The 19,837-nt window shown below is 35.2% G+C and overlaps 1 protein-coding gene across 5 annotated transcripts; it reads right to left on the reverse strand.

Moving 5' to 3' along the window:
* Positions 1 to 1,442: 1,442 nt before the first annotated feature.
* gps1 (G protein pathway suppressor 1) lies at positions 1,443 to 19,296 on the reverse strand. 5 transcript variants are annotated; one of them, XM_015356664.2, is made up of 16 exons: positions 19,211 to 19,286; positions 18,359 to 18,456; positions 17,199 to 17,399; positions 13,362 to 13,454; positions 12,393 to 12,574; positions 11,827 to 11,991; positions 11,161 to 11,296; positions 10,270 to 10,347; positions 10,107 to 10,167; positions 8,820 to 8,905; positions 8,155 to 8,249; positions 7,630 to 7,735; positions 5,289 to 5,369; positions 4,186 to 4,323; positions 2,492 to 2,643; positions 1,443 to 2,036 (listed from the first exon to the last, which is right to left on the reverse strand). In XM_015356664.2, the coding sequence occupies exons 2-16, from the start codon at positions 18,374 to 18,376 to the stop codon at positions 1,976 to 1,978; spliced, it is 1,653 nt and encodes a 550-aa protein (XP_015212150.1). In that variant the 5' UTR covers positions 18,377 to 18,456; positions 19,211 to 19,286; the 3' UTR covers positions 1,443 to 1,975. The 5 variants fall into 5 exon arrangements, with proteins under 5 accessions (XP_015212150.1, XP_006635200.2, XP_015212149.1 ...); XM_006635137.3 differs by lacking the exon at positions 18,359 to 18,456 and having other exon boundaries at positions 2,509 to 2,643; positions 19,211 to 19,296; XM_015356663.2 differs by lacking the exon at positions 18,359 to 18,456 and having other exon boundaries at positions 19,211 to 19,296.
* Between the last annotated feature and the right edge of the window lie 541 nt (positions 19,297 to 19,837).

The raw sequence follows: 19,837 nt of genomic DNA on the forward strand, positions 1-19,837 counted from the left end.
TTCAAAGCAGAAGATATCTGGAGCTAAATGCAACAAACAAAAGTTGGGGACACATACCCAAAACCATACAAAGGCAAGTCCCCCGTTCTTAAATTCAGACACTTACTGAGACTAGGAGGAACAGATAATGTAGAAATTGAGACAGGAGTGAATAGCTGTTTAGAAGGTTTCTTTTAATCAACAGATGGCCTCAATTCACTTGACACAAGTGAAAATCAAATTCTAATTTTAAAAGCAACGGACACACAGGCTTGTTGGAATGAACTGTTGTCTTGGAACTCTTCTTCAGAAATCAAGACTACCAACGAGTGCAATTATATGGTAAGTAAAGAAAACAAATACATATATAAAAATATGAGAACCCCAAAGGGCATGGCATTCCATGTACAACTGTAGGTGTTAAATATTCTTTTTCACAGCCCAAACCAAAAGCCTTTGAAAATCTCTGAAATCAGAAAAATCAGGTTTTGAAATGAACAAAAACACTTTATAGACTCACTGCTTTGTTCAAATTAATATAGCCTTTAACTTGCTACTTTTCCAAAAATAATATCACAATGTAAAAAAAAATCCTTACTGTTTAAGAGAAAAGGTTAAATCTTAATTTATACTTCTGACTCTACTGCCAGGAACTCTGTTGCTATATCTACAACTTTTTCACACTGGGCTAGTCCATAATGAATCTTGTAGTAAAGATTAAAATGGATTAGACTGTTATGCAACTGAATTTTTAACAGACTATCCTGACTGTGCAGTAGTAACCCAAAACAACTGGATTTTCTTTTATAAAGAACCTCTTTTCAAGATCAGGCAGATTTCAGTAAAGCTTGACACGAACATGAGATTTGATTATTCTGGAAGATGTGATCAGCACAATAACCTTGCTCGCTTCAGAAAAGGAGAAAAACTGTTACGAGTTTTAAAGCGTGTGTCTGAGACATTTTGCTTTACAATGTCAAAGCAAAATTAAAAATTAAAGAAACCATTCAGGAAAAAAGTTAAAAAAAATAGTAATGAACAAAAATAAAATCTAAGGGTTTCAATTTTCTCAAGTCCTTCTTAAAAATAATACCTTTAGCACTCTGAAAATAATTAAATGCAAAGTGCATAGCATTCCATTTTAAGTGTAAAGATCAACGAAAATAATATGGTACCTCTCCAGAGTCCTCCATCACTATGTCACACTACATCCTGAATACCTTTCTAATCTATTTTTACAGCCTTTTTTAGCTATAACTTGTTCAGCACTATTTGCTGTGACCATTTGCTGTGACCTACAAGACCCTGTAATTGATTTTTCAACATGCTTGATGATGTAACTAAATGAATACCAAAACAAAGACACTCATGAAGAAACCCATCATAAAAAAACTCCCCTGAATTGACAATGCAGTAAAACCAGCTTTTCATGTGCTTAATAGAAGATAAAACACACAAAAATATTAGCCTAAGGAACAGAGACGCTTTATTTGGAAGGCTTCTTAAATATTTCCTTATACAAACAGCTTGAATATGGGGATGGCTAGTACTGGCGACTTACTATACCATCCATAGCATACCCTTAAGATGAATGAAAAGGAAAAGAAAATCCTGCCAAAGATCCCCAATGTTCATGTATACTTACACGGAATTTAAAATCAATTATCTTGTTCTGTGCACTTCAGTAAATGAGGTTTTTCAATGTGTTTGTCACAAGATACAAAGGAAAGTGCATCTTACAAAGAACAATGGGACAATACAGCTTGAGAGCTGTAACCTTTTTCTTTTCTAACACATTTTTATTTGAGCGACAGGCTCTGTTTTTTGTCCTCAATCTATATAACACACTTCGTCTTCCCACTTTAAGTCTTTTTGTATTTTTGTTACTCCAACAGGGAAAATGATTTCTAATAGGGTCATTGGTGGGGATACCTTGAAGACCCCATTTACTTTTCCTTAGAGAGGCATCCGGTTTAAAATCTTCACATGTTGGTGCTCATTCGTGTTTGGCTGTTGGCAGGTGTGAGTTCGCCTTGGCTACCTTCTCTTGGAGGGGACTGCAAAAGAAAAATCAATTCCACCAAAAATTGTGAAAGCGAAAGAAAAAAAATAAAAATCTGAATGATTGCAATACAGATTATGGTAGTGAATTAGTAAATCTAGAATCTTAAAAGGCAAAATAAGTTTCACAACAGTTTTAACACATTCTCATTTCCTGTCCAAAGCATACATAAATGATCTGTTGCTAAGGCTTTCACATTAAGCCTTTACATGGAGCCTTTTAAGGTACTGAATTTAGTGTTAATTTTTTTCAAAAAGAATCTCTTTCAATGACTGAAGCAAGCTTAAATTAAGTTCTTGATAAATGAGACCGCTTAATTACCTTAAATATCATGCAATGCATTTATTAAAACTGGCATATGGAAACAAAACTTTTACATTGATAGTAGCCCCGATGGCCCATGAGAAAATTGTACAAAATGCAAGCAGATTGGAAGCAAGCAAACTTTACCCTGGGGACCCTGTTACCTTGACGTGAATCTGATTACGCAGCACAGCAGCCCGCAGGATCATGGCTTTTGCTCGTCTCTGGAATTCTTTTCCCATCTGTAGAGACTTTTCAAAAGTTGTGCTTCTCTGGTCCACATCCCTTGCATACAGAATCTATAAAAAATAAAATGTAATTTTCTTCTCTGTAATTCTATTCAAGAGGTCCCTGCACAGGTTTATCTTCAGAATGCTCCTAAAATCCAACTGCTCAATCTTAACGTCCCTTTACCTAAAATCAATATATCTAACTATAAATCCTCATCCTCCATTTGCCTTTTTACTGCTTTCCCATATTGCTAAAAGATTAAAATGACACAGCAACATAAATCATGTGTCTTTTTCAAAGGTGGCTTCTTCAATATCAGTGTTTCCCATTTTAAACCTATAGTTTGTTTTTGCTACCTGTGTGAAAATACTCTGCACTTCTCAAACCTAACAGGCATTGGCCTGGTTTTGAATCTTATCTAAAACCTTCTGAATTTCCTTTGCAGCTTCTTCAATGTATGTTAATCTTTCTATTTTTGCATTGTCTGCAAACATCATTAGTTTACAAATTTTGTCTTGCACATCAAGAGCTCATAAACATATGACACTTTCAAAAATACTACAATACCATGTTACAAAACAACATTTAACAACATCGTTCAATCAGAAATCAATCCCATACCTTAAGACTAAAAAGTATGGAAGCCCGTTTCCACCAGGGAGTAAAAAAAAAAGCGCTATGGTATCTCAGAATTGCGACTTCTTAGCAACTCAGAATTGCGACTTAGCAACTCAGAATTGCGACTTAGCAACTCAGAATTGCGACTTCGAAATAGCCCATACTTCATTGTCTGTCCTTTTGTTATTGTAACGGATTCAGGTTCTAGGGCTTGTGCCCTCGCCGCTCCCACCCTAGTTCGTGCCTCAGTGCATGGGCTCGAAACCAGGTCTTGCCATCTGAGCTAAAGAACACCTTATTTTTTAAGTAAACAATGGAAATACGTAAAAAGTATGTTTCAGCTTTTATAATTGTGAATTCCTCTGGATGTGAAGTGCCTATTTCTGTATCTTATTTCATATTCTGTCTCCGTAAATAAAAACTAATTTAAAAAGCCCACCTTGACAAGACCTGGGTTCGATAAAATATGGGCTATTTTGAAGTCGCAAATGTGAGATATAAAGTCGGAATTCTGAGTTACTAAGTCGGAATCTAAATGATTGATATAAATGAGAAAGAGCAGTGATCCCCACTGTGGTATTATACATCAGCTGTGACTTTAGACACAACCTATAAGGAAAAAGGACCCACAAACATCCGTCCTCATTGAAACTTTGTATCTCTAACAGCCATGCATATACCAGTTAAATGTCACAGTCATAACTCCTGCTATATATAATAATCTGAATCTGTTTTACATACAGTTCTGAATGTTTGTATTTTCAATAACTGATATTCTGGATTTACATAGGAACTATTTATTTTTAAGCAAGCTGTTAGGAGCAATTAATCTGAATTAGGAAATATGAAATTGGCCTTCCCCATTGAAATGCAAACCATGTAGGTTTGGATTAAAAATAACTGCTCCCTTTAGCCCTGTCTCTACTGATCTGCACTTCGAACTCCTCAGGACAGAAGATTTGAGAGTGCGTGATACAGAGCGAGCCCCCTGCCTTGCTATGAGAGTCGATCCTTGCATTGATTAAGCCCTCCAGAATCAGTTGTGTCAGTTCATCCTCCAGAGCCGCCACTGTGGTGTTGAAGGCGATCGCCATCTTGTTCATATCTGCTGACACATAGGGACTGAAGTACTGTAAGAAGAGAAAAAACACACATCTCATTAAATCAATTGAAAGTACAATGATTACCCTTCACTTCACCACACCACAGGTTCTCTTATTGGGACAACAATAAGAAAGCTAAAGGTAATGGGAAAGATGTCAATGACATAATCAGGTTCCCAGTAGTACCTTCATTGATCCAAACAGAGAACTGCAAAATTGTAAATCTTGGTAACATTTCCTGTACATTTACTAAAGACAGAGGGGACAGCAAATATAAGATGGTTGTATTATGGTAATATGTCACCCAGGAACAAATGTTTCGGAGAAGAAAAATAGTCTTAATGCTACGTTCCTTGACCTAAAGTCCATATATCTAATGCTTGTGATTAATGCCATTGAGGAAACTAATATCACAAAATGTGAAACATCAGATTTTAACTGCAGTAATACAACAAAGAATTGGCATAACATTTTACATATACTGCTATTTCTATTAAATATTATAAATCAATAGAAATATTCCTTGTGTACCCTTTATATCTCCCAAAGTTATAAAACCACTAAAATACCTTGAAAATCAGCGGTATGTTTATATCACTGCTATCAAATATTAACTATAAAATTTACATAACCTGGTACCATTAGAAACTTGGTTAAAAATTGATTTATAAATATATAATAAAATGATTAAAATGTCCCTGAAGACCCAAGGTAATTAACTTATGTATTTCTTCCACATGGACTTCATCACTTCCAATATGTTGTGTAACCTGATAAGGATTAAACTGGTCACAAACAAGGATTACAGAAATTATTTTCTTCCAAATTCAAACATGGAACTACAGATTACTTTGCCACTAAACCTAAAACTTAAAATCAAACAAGTTCCAGCTTCAAAAAGACAGGTGAATACCACTACTAAAACAAAACAAAATCAGGAAAACCTATTTTTGAGGTCATACTATAAAAGTGTCCTGAACAACCCCTCTCACCTGTATAAGAGCCCTGTTTCTGATTTGCGTGTACAGTGTCCTTACATGTGGTGCCAGATACATGTCTAGCAGAAGGTTATCCTGACAGAAAATAAAAGGAAAATAATTATCAAGTGTTTTGCAGTAATGTACAAGTGCCACTATTTCAAAGTTAGCTCAAAGTAAAAATAAATACATTAAAATTAAAATCAAACAATTGCTGTACACAGGCAAACAATATAAAGCAGAATAAAGACATTTAAGTGCTTTTTTTCTAATTCTACTATATTCAATCAATTCAGCAAACCAAATTCTGCAGAGGTTTAGCTCTGAACCAAATGAGAGGGTGGAGTGTGTTATTGAGTATTTTTAAGTTATGGGTGTCTTAATGGGGCACTGAGGAAAGGAAGGTTATTGCACAGATCTCAGCTAGTATTGTGCTGTGATGCTCAACAAGTTTCTACAGATATTCAAGTTAGAAGACAAAGCCTTCTCATCTCCTAAACATGTTTAAAAGAATCTTAGAGTGAGAGTTAAGAGCAAAAAAAAAGAGTGATCCTGCAGACTAAGTCAGTAAAGTCTATGTAAGGGATGGTAAAATATAACCCAACACAATACTTAATACTCAAACATATGCTTATTTAATTTTAAAAGGTTCATTTCACAGCTCAAGTTCACCCTGCTGTTCTGTGATATTTTTAAATTTTTATACATTTTATTTAAAAACCTGAAATATATGGAGAACAAAGACTAGCTCAAACAATCCACAAGGTTCAGCTTCAAAATACGCAGGTTCACTCACTTCACTGGGATTCTGTTCTACCTGTTAGGCAAGTACAACCAGTGTCATCACTACCAGTAAAATAAAAACAATACTATAAAAAAACAAAAGGAAGAATACAGTACATGAAGGTATACTAGTCAAGAAAAGCCCCAGCACAACAGGTTTTTTTAAAGGAAAAAATGATCAATTTACAAAAAACTAGGAACAAGTTACTTGTGATCAATTAAGCATGTGATTTGTTACACTGAGTAATTAAGGGATTATTTAGAACAACAACCTGAATGCCCTTATGGACTGGAAGGTGAGGTTGAGGGTGTGCAATTTCTGAAACATGGATGCTGACTGCAGAAATTAAGATATTTCAGCACAACACACCAAAAAAAAAAACATTCATAAAAGCACATATGCAAACTATTTTGTGCTATGACCCACCACAAAGATAATTCCAGTACGGGTGACTTCAGCTATTAAAGAGCGTTTCATAATGCATTATTTTAATGAGTATTATACCAGACAGAACCCACAGTGCCTGGGAGGCACAGAAAAAAGCAATTAAAATAAATCAGTTTCAAGTAATACCTCAAGTGATAAGTGGTAGTCCACTGATTAAGGCAAAATAAAATATGCAAATCACTAAGACCTTGATCAATCCACATGAAGTTATCACAAAGTCCTTAAAAATTAATTAAAAATGCACAACTAAATTCGTCTTCAAACTACCAACAAGCAAAAATCAAGATTTTTTCCCCAAAGATAATGTAATAGAAATTTCAAACTTTACATTATTCAATTAGTTCCAAATTCTGCATATAAAAATATCTACCAGGATTCTGAGATAAAAAAGATGATATCTCTGATGGTATATGAGCCATCTACAATAAAGCAGATTCAAATTAGCCTTGCAAAGAATATCTGCAAAGAAATCCAACATTATATCAACACAGATTTTCCTAGATGGTACATGAATTCTACTTAGCTGCACTTCATGCCTTTTGGGTAAGCACTGCAGCAAAGTCACTCAATGGGACAGTGGTGCCCAACTTTCTTTCCTTGTTTAATAGGCAATTACGTGAAACCAATAAGCCTAATGGATTGGGTTAATAAGATGGTAGGAAACCAGAGCTCCTAGGGAAAACCCACAGGAAAAATTCACAACCTCTGCATAGAACCCAGAACCTAGACCTCAGTAACTACAACTCAAATCGTCATATAATCAAAATGGTGCATATGCTCAAGACTCAAAAATATTAAAAAAAACATGAATGTACTGGATGTTTAGGTGTTAAAATGTAAAGTAGCTCAATATTTTTAACTGAAGTATTTCAATTTTGAGATGCTCATACAGTATATAAAACAGCAATAGAAGAAACAATTTGCATTCAGAGCACTGACTGTACTGCAAATTCTCTCTGTGTACCACAAATAAAAACATCCCTTATTGCGTCAAATATCTTCCACTTACATCAATAATGATACTGCTTCAAGCAAAAAATAAATGTAAGCTTTATATATTTAATTGTTGACAAAAAGATATCCCTGCAGGCAACATTAAACTATTGGTAAGATCAAATGACTCACCTTCATTTCATCCAGCATTTTCAGGCAAGATGCATACTTTGACTCGTAAAACTTAAAGATAATGTCACGAACTTGAGGCTCCAGTTCTAAAAATAATTTAAAGGAGCTGATGCAAAAGAAAATAGATGTTATTACCAGATAGACGACATATGTCCAATCCCCATCTTTACATTAAAGATATTGCAAAATTTATTTATGCAGAAATATACGAATTCCGAGATAATTATTAAGATCTAGAAACTGACAGCTATTTTAAGGCAAGGTTTATTTTTTAGCTGAGTAAACAAAAATCATATTACACATTCTACAAATGTTATATGAGGGGTCCCAGGTAATTCCACAGGCAAATACATATTAAAATAAAAAGGTTCGCATTTTGGTAATCCATTGAACTATTTCATCAATTATCTTTACAGTGAATCTTGAAAAAAATAAAAGGAAATATCATAGATATGTTTCTAAACCTAGCAAAAAAAAATAGACACATGCTAATGACAATGCCTCTTAATGAAGAGAGAGACCTACCTGCTAGAAATGACATTCCGTTGCAGTTCCTGTCTGTCAAAAGTAGCCAGTGCACATAGACCACCATAAACTGCTACGTTACTAGGGGATAGAAGCTGGGAGGGGGTCACAAAGGGTTATTTTTTAGGTTCACATTCTCAAAACTTTTTTACAAAACACACTGATCACTAGAACACTATCAGGAACATATATGTAACGAAAATATAATTTGTCTTGGAAATACAGAGAAGCAAACAGATGGAAAACATTTTACTGTTCTGAAATTTGCTTCAGGTTCTACAACCATATTTATCACATGTGCCATCTGTCTGTCCAAAGCATGCAAATAAAAAGTACGTTCCATTCTCACTTCAGAAAAACGTTTTATTTTTCTGTTTCCAAACATCATCAGCTATTAAGAGAAAAATACAAAAAAAGGAATATCTTGGGTTTTTGATAAATTCTCGACACAGGAATGCCTAATTTCAGTTATTACATCCCAAGAAATAACTAGATAATATTAATGGAATCAAAATCTGTCTGCTTTAATAATGTTGGATAATGCTGAAACAACCCCCTGCTGTACTATGTGTTCTTTGTGTTTGGGGGTGTGCCATAATGGTGCATCATTTCCCAGCAGCTGGGACACAGCCTCTAAGTGAAATGCTCTCTGCAGCTGTGCTCACCTCGGGGAAGTCGCAGTGGTCGAATGAGGCCAGCAGGAAGCACTTGGCGGCCTGTTTGTATTTTCGAGAGGCTAGCTCCGCCAGGCCTGGAGTGATGGAAAGTAAAATCTGTCAGAACAGCAGCAGGGCTGTCTGCTAGGGTAAATGCCTTTTGAAATGCTGTTCTTTACAGCAAAAGTAAATATAACGGATACATTTATGCAGGGTTTTACTACTATTTGACTCTGTGACCATGAAACCCGTGTTGATGTATGATGTGTTTTGCCTAGTTACAATTCTATTTTTTAGTGTTTCTTTCAGGTCACGGCACATAAAGTATGATGGATATTCAACAAAACAACATATAATATGTATTTTTAGTTGATGAGCACCACAACGGCTGAATCTTTAAAAGTGAAACAGATTGTAAACATCTGACACCCAACTTTAAGTGCTCATGAGCAATATTCAGCTTAATCTTCCCTGTAGGCAAATTGCACACCTTAGTCACTAACCATGTAATATACACTCCACTCACTGAACATACATGGACCTCTCCATCTTAAAAACATACATGTAACGATTCTTGCACTGGGAACACATTTTGAATTAGTTTAGAGTTGTTTTTTTCAAGAACACAGTCATGTACTTTGAGTACATATGTCTATATATTAGGCCCTAAAGAAAATTTTGTTAAAACTGTTCAAATTTAGAAGCCTATAGCTCAGGAGATTAACAATGTTTACTAAAAACGTAACTCCAACATCAAACAACAAGCAAATGACATCCTGTGTGTTAAAAGTCACACTGCTTGCACCATTTTCTATTTTGGTTTAACAATGGCCTCCCTTCTAATGTAAATGAGACAGAATGAAACTTAAATTTTATATCCTTATACAAAACTTAGAATTTTGAGAGATTACTTTTTAAAGTATAATGCATATAAAATTATCTTACAGCTATCCAAACTCAAAAAGGAGAAAACCACAAATGAAATGCTAAATTAACCTATCCAAACTGTTCATAGATATCATAATTAATATATCACAGTAAAGGGGCAATTGATATAGATTGATCATGATGACAAGATGAAATACAGTAGCACTTTTCCAGGGAGTAATAAAGTAAAATTTTTAACTTGCCAATAATTAATTGAAATTGATATTTCTCAGTCTTTCTTTTAATGATCTTTGATCTAAATTACCTGTGTTAACCTCGAAGTATGTACAGAAACAGTCCATATGGACAAGAGATTCACTTAAATAAAAAATCCTTAAACGTATAAAGAAGAAATAAATATTAAAATACCTGCAGCACATTTTAGTTTGGTGAGGACTGCCTGGTTTTGACTGTCTCTTTCTCCTCTTTGCTGTTGGGCAAGAAAATGAATTAATTACAAGAAAACAAATATACAGTACAGCTTTTAGGAAAGTTAAAAAACTAATTAAAACTGAAAAAGTAAGGATCATACCTCTGCTATTTCTGGAGTGGATTCAGCCTTGCTGACATAGCTAAGGACATGGGACCAGTTCTGGAGGTAAACACTAACCTACAAAAAGAAAAGGAAACAAATGTTAAAGCCTGCCCCCTAGTGTTCTCAATCCTAATAATCCACACACATTAAATATTGTGTTATCTATTCGATTAAACCCAAACAATAACTTATTTTTACAATGGCTCTTGCTTCCATATACATCACACATTTTAAATAGCACTAGAACGCAAAAGTACTTATTTTAGAGTCCCATCTAAATAGTGATGTAGAAACAAATTAGAAAATTCATAAACAATTGTCATTTCTCATCCTGTCACTGCTGTAATTGCCCTCCTTCCATTCAGCATATTTTTCAGTCTTACTCCATCAAATATGGGAGAAAAAAGCTAATGATCAAAGATGATCCATCCTGATCTATTACTTTTGTTTACATAAGATCTATTAAACCAGTCAAGAGTAACAAACTACTGCTGTGAAAAATTACACACAGAATTACTGGTGTCAAAACATCTAAAATATTTATAACAGGCTTGAAGCTTTGGATTTCCTTCATTTCATAAAGCTAGGTGATGCTCACATTCTCAAGGTAATTTATTTCTGCTAGGATATTTGCAGCTTAACTAGAGCCTAGAGATCTTCAGAGCCTTTGTACCTTATGCAACTCAAGGTCCAGAAATGCAACATTATTTTCCTTTACAAGTATTTCACAAATGATTAAGTCATTGAACCTTAAATTAATGTTTTTTAGATTTGTCTAACAAAAAGTTAACCATCAGGTGATTTGAACCAACACCAATATCTAATGTTAATAATGATCTCCTTAACAATTTTAATATCGCAGGTTTGAACCACATGCAGGCTACATACCTTGATTACATTAAGACACATGTTGATGACGTGTTTGGCGCTAGTGCAGTAGTCTCGGGCTCGGGAATAACATTTCAAGGCATTGCTGAGGTCACCACAGTCTAAATAATGATCTCCCAGGTCATCATGACCCCTCCTAGAACGAAGTTTTTCCAGCAAGGAGTTAGTAAAAACTGAAACAATTAAATAGCACTCGCGTTTAAAATCCAAGAAAAAGGCAAAGGTCAGTTACAGTACCTATTGTGAGGGAAGGTGCAAACTGTCAGCAAAGGGTATTCTTTTAACTATTCTGAGGATGTAGCTCGCTTGTGTTCTGAAGAAACCCAGTCTACTGCTGCTGAGCATCTGCTAAGTTAGTTAAAGAATATGAGACAAACTGCTTTGAGTTACTGAACTGGCTACATGTGCCCTAAAGGCTAGTCTGAGACTCCCTCATGTATTTGAGATGCAATTCACAGCAGTTAAGTGTTCTTAGTGTAACTTTTTTTTTTAATTTAAGGAAGTTAAAGCTCAAAGAGAAAAGCATTTGAGTTCTTCTTAAGTGTACTGGAGATGCTCCTCAGTCTTCACTTCCAATAACACGTGCATTACTATCCTTAAGCACCTGTCTTTTATCCTATGGCGCTAAAACAAGGCTTCAGCTAGAGCCTCACTGCTCACATTTACCTGATGCTCTCTTTGATGGAGTTTCCCTTGTAGTTTTTCAGGTCTGTGTCAAGTTTCTCCAGTTTGAGTAGAGCTTTTTTCCTTGTGGACTCGGCCCAGGCTGTATCAAGAGGAGGGGGCTCTACCCCACCCTCTGGAACTGCATCCGGAACTCCCTGAACATCCCTGTGGTCAGGCAAAAACAGTTACAGCTAAACAGAAATTAGATTTATCTCATATAAGATAAGATATACAGTGGGTATATAGATTACCTTTAAAGACCCTATATTATAATTAATTAAACACTCACAAGAGGAATGAGAATGTCACTGTGCAGAATCCAAAAAAAGCATATTTCAAGTCAAGATTTAAGTTCCTCAGAAAGAACATAGTAATTTGCTACACTGGAACTGCTTCAAATCTGGAACTAGTGCATTATATATATCACAAACTGCAATTCTATCTGTCAATACAACAGCAGTCATATGAACTAATAAATTCAACATACAGTTAAGCTGTTTCAGGTATTGCCCAGATAGGCCTGGCGGAAATTAACATGAAGATGTAAAGCAAGAAGGCTGTCATACCTAGTAGCTTCAGTAAGCTTGCGGTGGATTTCCTCATAGACATCAACATTAAACGTTCTTTGGACGAAAGAGAGAGCCATCTTGAGAGCTTCAACACGCAGCTGGGGACAGTGGTCAGCAATAAACTGCAGCCTCTCAATCCTCATTAGCCCGCTGTAGCTGGAAGCATACTGCTCCAGATCCTAAAACAAAGCACCTACCTATTGTTATCATATCATATATTACCTATGTTAACTATTGCTAAGGGAGGCACTTTAGGCATTAAAGTGCTAATACACCAAAAGTATAAAACAAGTCTCTATTAAACTGCATATTTATGGCCAGGGGATAAGGGCATCGCACAAGCAAAAAAAATGTAATCTAATTTAAAGATGCCTTTAAGGACACAGATCCAAATGAGGCATAAGATTAATAAACCTCTACTGTTTCATTTGATGTGTGAAAAAGAAAATGACAATGTCTAGTATATAGTTTTTTTCTTCTTCTAGGGAAGTAGATTGGATCAATATTTGTAAATTCTACTTTTCTCATGCAATACACTTAGGGAGCTAGAAAATCCAATTTCATGATTGAAGATGTGTTATTTAAAAAAATATACATTTAAAGAGCAAGATGACTACTTAATGCACATTCATCCAGACCAAAAACATCACTACATCAATAAAGATCAATATAGCATCATATGGAACAGTTAAATGAACTGAGATGAGGACTACTTACAAGAGTAAGTAGTTTCATACTACTATTTCATGATAGATAAGTACTGTTGTTGTCAGATAAGCACTAGAAAACAAGATCTAATTGAATTTGCCTTTCCTGAATTATAATCTAAGTGCATCATATGCTTCAGTGTAATTTGGATAAAAATGTCCATGTGCCAAATGTTTGCTTCTGAGAATATCTCGGTTAATCTTCTCATGCCAAATACTTCAGTTCAACTTTTAAGTTATACGAAGGTAATTCACGTACCAGTGTTGGATTTTCCACAACATAATTCGTATCAGGTGCATTCTGCTGGTCTTCCTGCGGGTCAGCATCTATTTGCATGGGCTCCACAGCCCCCTAAAAGTGGAAGTCAAAATGATTTTGCTGATAAAACAATGTATATAACAGAAGATAAGCCATTTTGGCAAATATCTCAGGTAATTCCACTATTTTACAGGTGAACTGTGTAAATGAGTGCTTCAAACAAACAATGGAAGAACAAATTGAACACAAATTCTTCTTGAAATCAATTAAGATACCCAAGCCCAAGCATGAACATTTTTAGATACAACTGAATACAACACATTACTATTATTAAACTAGAAAACTATTTCAGAATGTATTCAATAAGTAATAAGTACATTCATGTAAAAGGAATTTATTCTAGTATATCATTAAAACAGTTCACATACTGTATAACGAAAGGAATTCTGGTTAATCAAAAAGACAGCCCTAGGAAAGAAGCTATTCAAATACTGGGTGGTTAAGATTTTAATCAGCTGGCAGCATCTTCCTGAGGGAAATTATGAAACGGGTGGTAACCTGGGTAGGAAGGGTTATAAGCAATCTTTCCTTCCTGCCTCTTTACTCTGGAATTGTACAAAACATCAGTGGAGGGCAGATGACAGCCAGTGACCCTCTCTGCAGAGCAAATAACACACTGCGGTTTGATTTTGGAGTGGGCAGACATTTTGCCAAACCAAACAGTTATAGGTGTTTCACAATGCTCTTGATAATGGCTCTGTAAAACTGTATCAGAATTTGTTGAGAAACACCAAAACCTTTTAATTGTTCACACTTTGAATCCCAGCCCTTTCCAAAGTAGGGACTACCTTGATGTCTGGACGTCTCCACAGACCACGCACTACAACACTGTTTTCAAAAACGTTCTTTTTTGGATTCAATTACCTTGTACACATAACTTGTGTATTTTATAATATCAACCCATTTCCTCAATCAGAAAAGGTAGGTCTGTGCCACTTCACATTTAATAGATCAGCATTTGGATTACTTTACAAGCCATGCTGCCTCTCAGTCTCCTCAATCACAACTGGCAGTTGATTAATAGAATTACCGAAAGAAGGATCTCATACAAAAGTTCACTGTTCTGGTAATAAGGGCGGCCATTCTTTCTGTGTATTTGCTAAGCTATTTACCACTGATAATGAGACCACAAACGTGAATTACAAAAATTGAGAAAATGATTGTTTTGTGATGCATGTTTAGAGAAATACATGTGTAGTGAATTTCCAGTTGTCTTATGGTTAGCATTTTAGGCAAGTTGAGGCACTGAGATTTTATTAAGTGGAGCAAGTCATTTTGCAAGTTGTTTATTTCAGTTCTATACAGATGCATACTGAAGAAAACATGATGATCTTGAGAAACTTTTACAGCTAATTTAGGTTAATACCGACACGCGTTTTGCTGTTACTGTACCATTGTGTAAACTATATGACTGTTGCAAATAACTGTTTGTTTTGTTTTTAATATTTGGATGTTTTAGTAATTCTGTTACAATTAAAATTCATGAAATTCATATTTAAGAACTTGTTAAACTGCAATTAAATGCATTACTTGACCAAAATAATCTGGCTGTCAAACAAATGTTGGAGTCTTGAGCGCCATGGATGATGCTACAAAAACACTGTGATAATTATGGTGAAATCAGGTTTTTCTATCATTGCTTTGAGAATTTAAATTGTATTTTTAGTAAGCCTGACTTAAAAGCAGAATTCTACACAAGGTGCATATCAGTGCTAAAGATTTGTTTTGCATTATGAAGTCATTTCAGTTAATGCCAGTTTTGAAGGCTGCACTTAGTATTTAATCTGAGTGAGCAAACACAAATTTGTAGTCCAGACACAGATAATCTAAGTTGTAAAGTGTACAGGCTACATACACATCTTGGAAATTTAATCTGGTCAAAGACGCTTGTTCTATCGGCAAGCAATAACTAAAGAACCTAATTTAAAAAAAAAGCACATACTCGAAAAATTAAATTGAAATGTGTACAAAACACTGGCTTACATCATACACAACATACTGTACAGTACTTAATGAGAATAAAATTAGAATGGAACTAATGTTTAAATTAACTCACACACAATAGGCCCTGCACTGAATCTGTCTCTATTCTCTAATGGACTTCAAGTGATAGAAAAGTCAAAGGTGGGCAAAACCTTGTAAAGCACTAATATAAGGTAATGCAATGTTAGTTCTAGTGTGAAAGAATACACCATTCATTTGAACTTTAACATTAGAGATAGTGATTTTCATGAGGGCACATAGTTGGAACAGATGTATGCATTTTAGATTCAAACATGCCTACTCAGACCAGGCAAAATGAGTGTGCAATCAATCTGAACATGCTGATTAGTGATGCACAAAATATACTGGAAAGGAGATGAAAACCTTAAAAAGAAAACATAAAAACTTACCAGAGAATAAGAAAACTAAGACTACTGCATGATATGTTTGAGTATACTTTGAAACTGTACAGAGTTCAGATAACAGGTTTACAGAAAAGTAGGAATGAAAGAAGACAATTTAAGATCCTCAACCTGTGGAGGAACACAGGAGCAAACTAATAAAATTGGTATAATCTTTATGAACTAAGATTCACTGGACACTGTTCTTATTCGAAACATGAAAAAAATGCCTTTACACGATGTCTCATTTATTTTAACTGTTTTTTTTTCTTCCATGCCAACTTATTTATTCCCAAAACATCAATATGCTTTGAAAATGCCTTGTGGCTAATATTAAAAACACTTGAAGTTCTGCGTAGAGAAACCAAAATACCATGTATTACAATGGGACCCTGTACTTTTTAAAGTACTATTTTATTTTCAGTTGTATGACATGTCTTCCTTCACTCCCCTTTGGCCTTTTTTACATTGATATGAAACTGTGAGGTTAACATGAGGTTAAATAGAACTGGAAACAGATGACTGTAGGACATCCTTATATCTCTTTCAAATTCATCCCGACACCAGTGCGCTTAATTTCTTGAAAGTATTAATCAAGAATGAAAAACAAATCATTCCAAACATCTTAGGTTGCTGTAAGTGATTGTATACTCAGAACATCTGCAGACTGGCAATGTCCTAAAACTAGAACTTAAGCCAAGAAAGGTACAAGTAGGTATAAATGCAACACCATATTTAACCATCAATGACTTAAAGCCCAAAATTCAATTTAAGTAAACAGAAGACTGCCGCCCCCTAGTGACTTGCATGAAACTGCTTGATGTTTCCACAGGAATTTGTAAGTGTATCCATGGATACTACATTGGCCAAGACTCACATTGTCAGTGCAAGTGCCTCTCCTTGTAGTACATGCAGAAGACATCTTTCCTGGTATAGATGGCAACCCTCAAAGTACTGATTTTTGGTATTTTTTATTTTTGGCAGTGTGATATCATGCAGATGTTCTGGAGCACACAAACCGAGCCAAGACCCCAGTTTAGGATGGTTTATGTATGATTTCCGTTTCACTTTCAATTTTACCTTTAAAGGGAATGTCAGTTTCTGAACATTACACTAAGATCATATTGGTATGCATATGGTGCCAATTTTGGTTAAATTAACTCTTTGGAAAAAGCTTCTACTTGCAGCACTAACACATTGCATTTAGTGTATTTACTGCACCAATCCTGACTTTCGGTGCTAGTCTCAAAATGTAACCCTGAGCCTTCAAAAAAGAAGACAAAAGCACTTTGTTCTCATAGTGTTTCAAGAACAGCCTGTGCTTAAGTCACAGCTTCTGCCGCATTCAATCCTCAAACATTTTGTCTCTGCACTACTATATCCTACACTATACCTCTGGTAGCAGCGCACAGGCTGATAGGCTGGCGCTAAGGACGCTGTCCCCCGCAGTATAGGAAAGGAAGAGGTCAGACCTACTGCTGTGGGGAGTGCAGAAAAGGTCTGTCACTGAGGAAGAGGCTGAGCTGGGAGGAGAGCTATCCCTGATCCTTTCCTGAGCTTGCTCTACACCCCCTGTCCCTGACATAGAACTTTCCTGCAAGAAGGACATCAGAAACAGAACAACATGGGCATGTACCATCAAATTATAAATAAAGCGATCACCAGTACAAAAACAAATAAAACTGTTAATGCAGAATATTTAAAAAGTAAAATGGACAACTCTAAATATACCTTATTTACAGTTACCATACAAATAACATACACCCGAGCTTCTGGGAAAGAAGACATACTGGTTTCCAGGACTAGGGACATTGTTCTTAATATTTTAAGAATCAGCCTAGAATCAGCCTGTTATTGCAAAAACTGGACCATGTTAAAACTTAAATTAAGGTGCTAGTGCTATTAAAAAATAGAAAACCCAATCCTTGGGAAACAGCATTGGAAAACTCCCGGCTTAAAAAGCTGATATTAAAAATAAATGTGACAAAATATTAAATTCAGACATTGCTGCACTTTAAACACTGAAAGTGTTTTGTACCAAATGAGTCCTTAGAAAAGTGAATGAAAAAATAATCTGCAAAGCTCAATGCATCTGAGATGTTCTTAAATATTTGGACCCCCTAAACGTACATACATTATTTCTGAGCATCAATATAAAAAATAATATTACATCAGAATTATGATGATGTGTAATATCCATCAGATGAATTGTCACATAATATTTGATACATTACCAGTGTTCCAATTTTACAAACAGAAACCAAGAAAGGAATAAATCTTCAATTATTAGACATAAAACACTTGAGGTAAATCTAAAGTTGTGAAGTTAGCAAACCTGTAATTTTTTATAATATGCCAAAAAAAGCCAAGGAAGTAAAATAATATTAAGGTCACTGTAAAATACAAGAGTAAGAAGGTTTTCAATAAATTAGGCTAAACAATTTGCATAACTGTACACGACAAATTGTCAATCTAAACATCTATAAAACGACTTCTGTTACTCAAAACTGTTAATTACACCTTTGCTATTCCCATCAATATAACTGCTGTTACCTTGGCTAATGCACACATAACCTTTCTGAATTGTCTGCACTGTACTCGGTGACTAGGTGAACAAACTGTGAAAGTGATGTAAGTTCATCGACACCAACCTAAAAACACATAAATAATGAAAACCTCAATCAGATTTTGCTTTAGCAAGCTTATTTATTTCCCAGCAGTTCTGACCTGTACATTTTAAAAATAGCTTATAAAATACTGCAATGTATAATCCAGAGTATAAAAAGGATGCTAAAACCTGAAGTCAGACGAGGACGACATCAAGCTATCTAATCACTGGTTTATATGATGCAATGGGCTTCAATAACAACAAGAGGCCCACCAGCATCTTAAGCCTATTCTTTTACCGTTTCCAAAGCACGGCCGAAAATAAAACGATCATAAAGATTTAATATTAAAATTATATGCAACATTTAAAAAACGACCAAATTAGACTTGTTCTAGCAATAGAATTCACCGAGTTCTCAGTACCGGTTGGAGCTAAGTGACCAAATGCACCTAAAGTTGGGAGAGACTATCCACACTGTGCACCTCTAGTAATGATATCTACTCAAATCACAGAAAACACCCACTCCCTCTTATTTCCCACATAAATTAGATAAACAAAACACATATCAAGAAAACGAAATGCCGCCGTCGTGATTGAACCCGCTTAAACCGAACTTAGACAAGTTGACAAGACCTCTTCCAAAATTGACAAGAGCCGGAGGCCCAATTCATTTCAATGGGATGACCGAACCAGAGAAGTCAAAACCAACGTACTGCCTAACGTTACCAACATGTATCTAGTTGGTACTGCAACTAATAAACGCCTTGTGGATATCAAAATTTTAATAATTAGTTTACCTGAAAGTTAAAGACCTGCACGGGTAGAGGCATCTCCTCCTCCTTCTATGCAGAAACACAAGCGCTCACAAACACATCCGGGGTACAGGGCAACACGTAGTGTTGAACGTCTTGACGTCATGTCGGGGGGCTTGCAGCAAACGCAAGCGCAGTGTTGCACAGGGAGTTCATTGTATGATGAAAAAGGGAATGTTACCCAGTGAATTTGAAAGGCATATACTGTAATATGATTACTGTTTTTATATGGAGCAAGTGCTGGCTTTTTTGATAACTTTTTATGTCAAAGAATAAAACATTTAATAGACAGGAATAAAATAAGATACAGAAAAAAGAAGGTTTGTGAATTATTTTATTTAAAATATTATATGAATACAGAAAATAAAATTATTTACATATTTTATGTACATGTAGCGTAAATACGTAGCGTGAATGGAAGAGCAGCCAGAAACCGTAGTGTATACTTTGCCTTAAGGTAAACCAATTTACTCTTCAAATTTATGGTGCAAAGTATTACTTTTATTATAGCACATATCTAAAAAGAGCCTGTTATTCTTTATTAAAACTAGAGACTCTTCCTAACCTAACAAATTCCAGATGTAAAAATTAATTAAAGACACATTGAAATTA

The sequence above is a fragment of the Lepisosteus oculatus genome, chromosome 9 (assembly GCF_040954835.1).
Source record: "Lepisosteus oculatus isolate fLepOcu1 chromosome 9, fLepOcu1.hap2, whole genome shotgun sequence".
NCBI classification, from domain to species: Eukaryota; Metazoa; Chordata; class Actinopteri; order Semionotiformes; family Lepisosteidae; genus Lepisosteus; species Lepisosteus oculatus.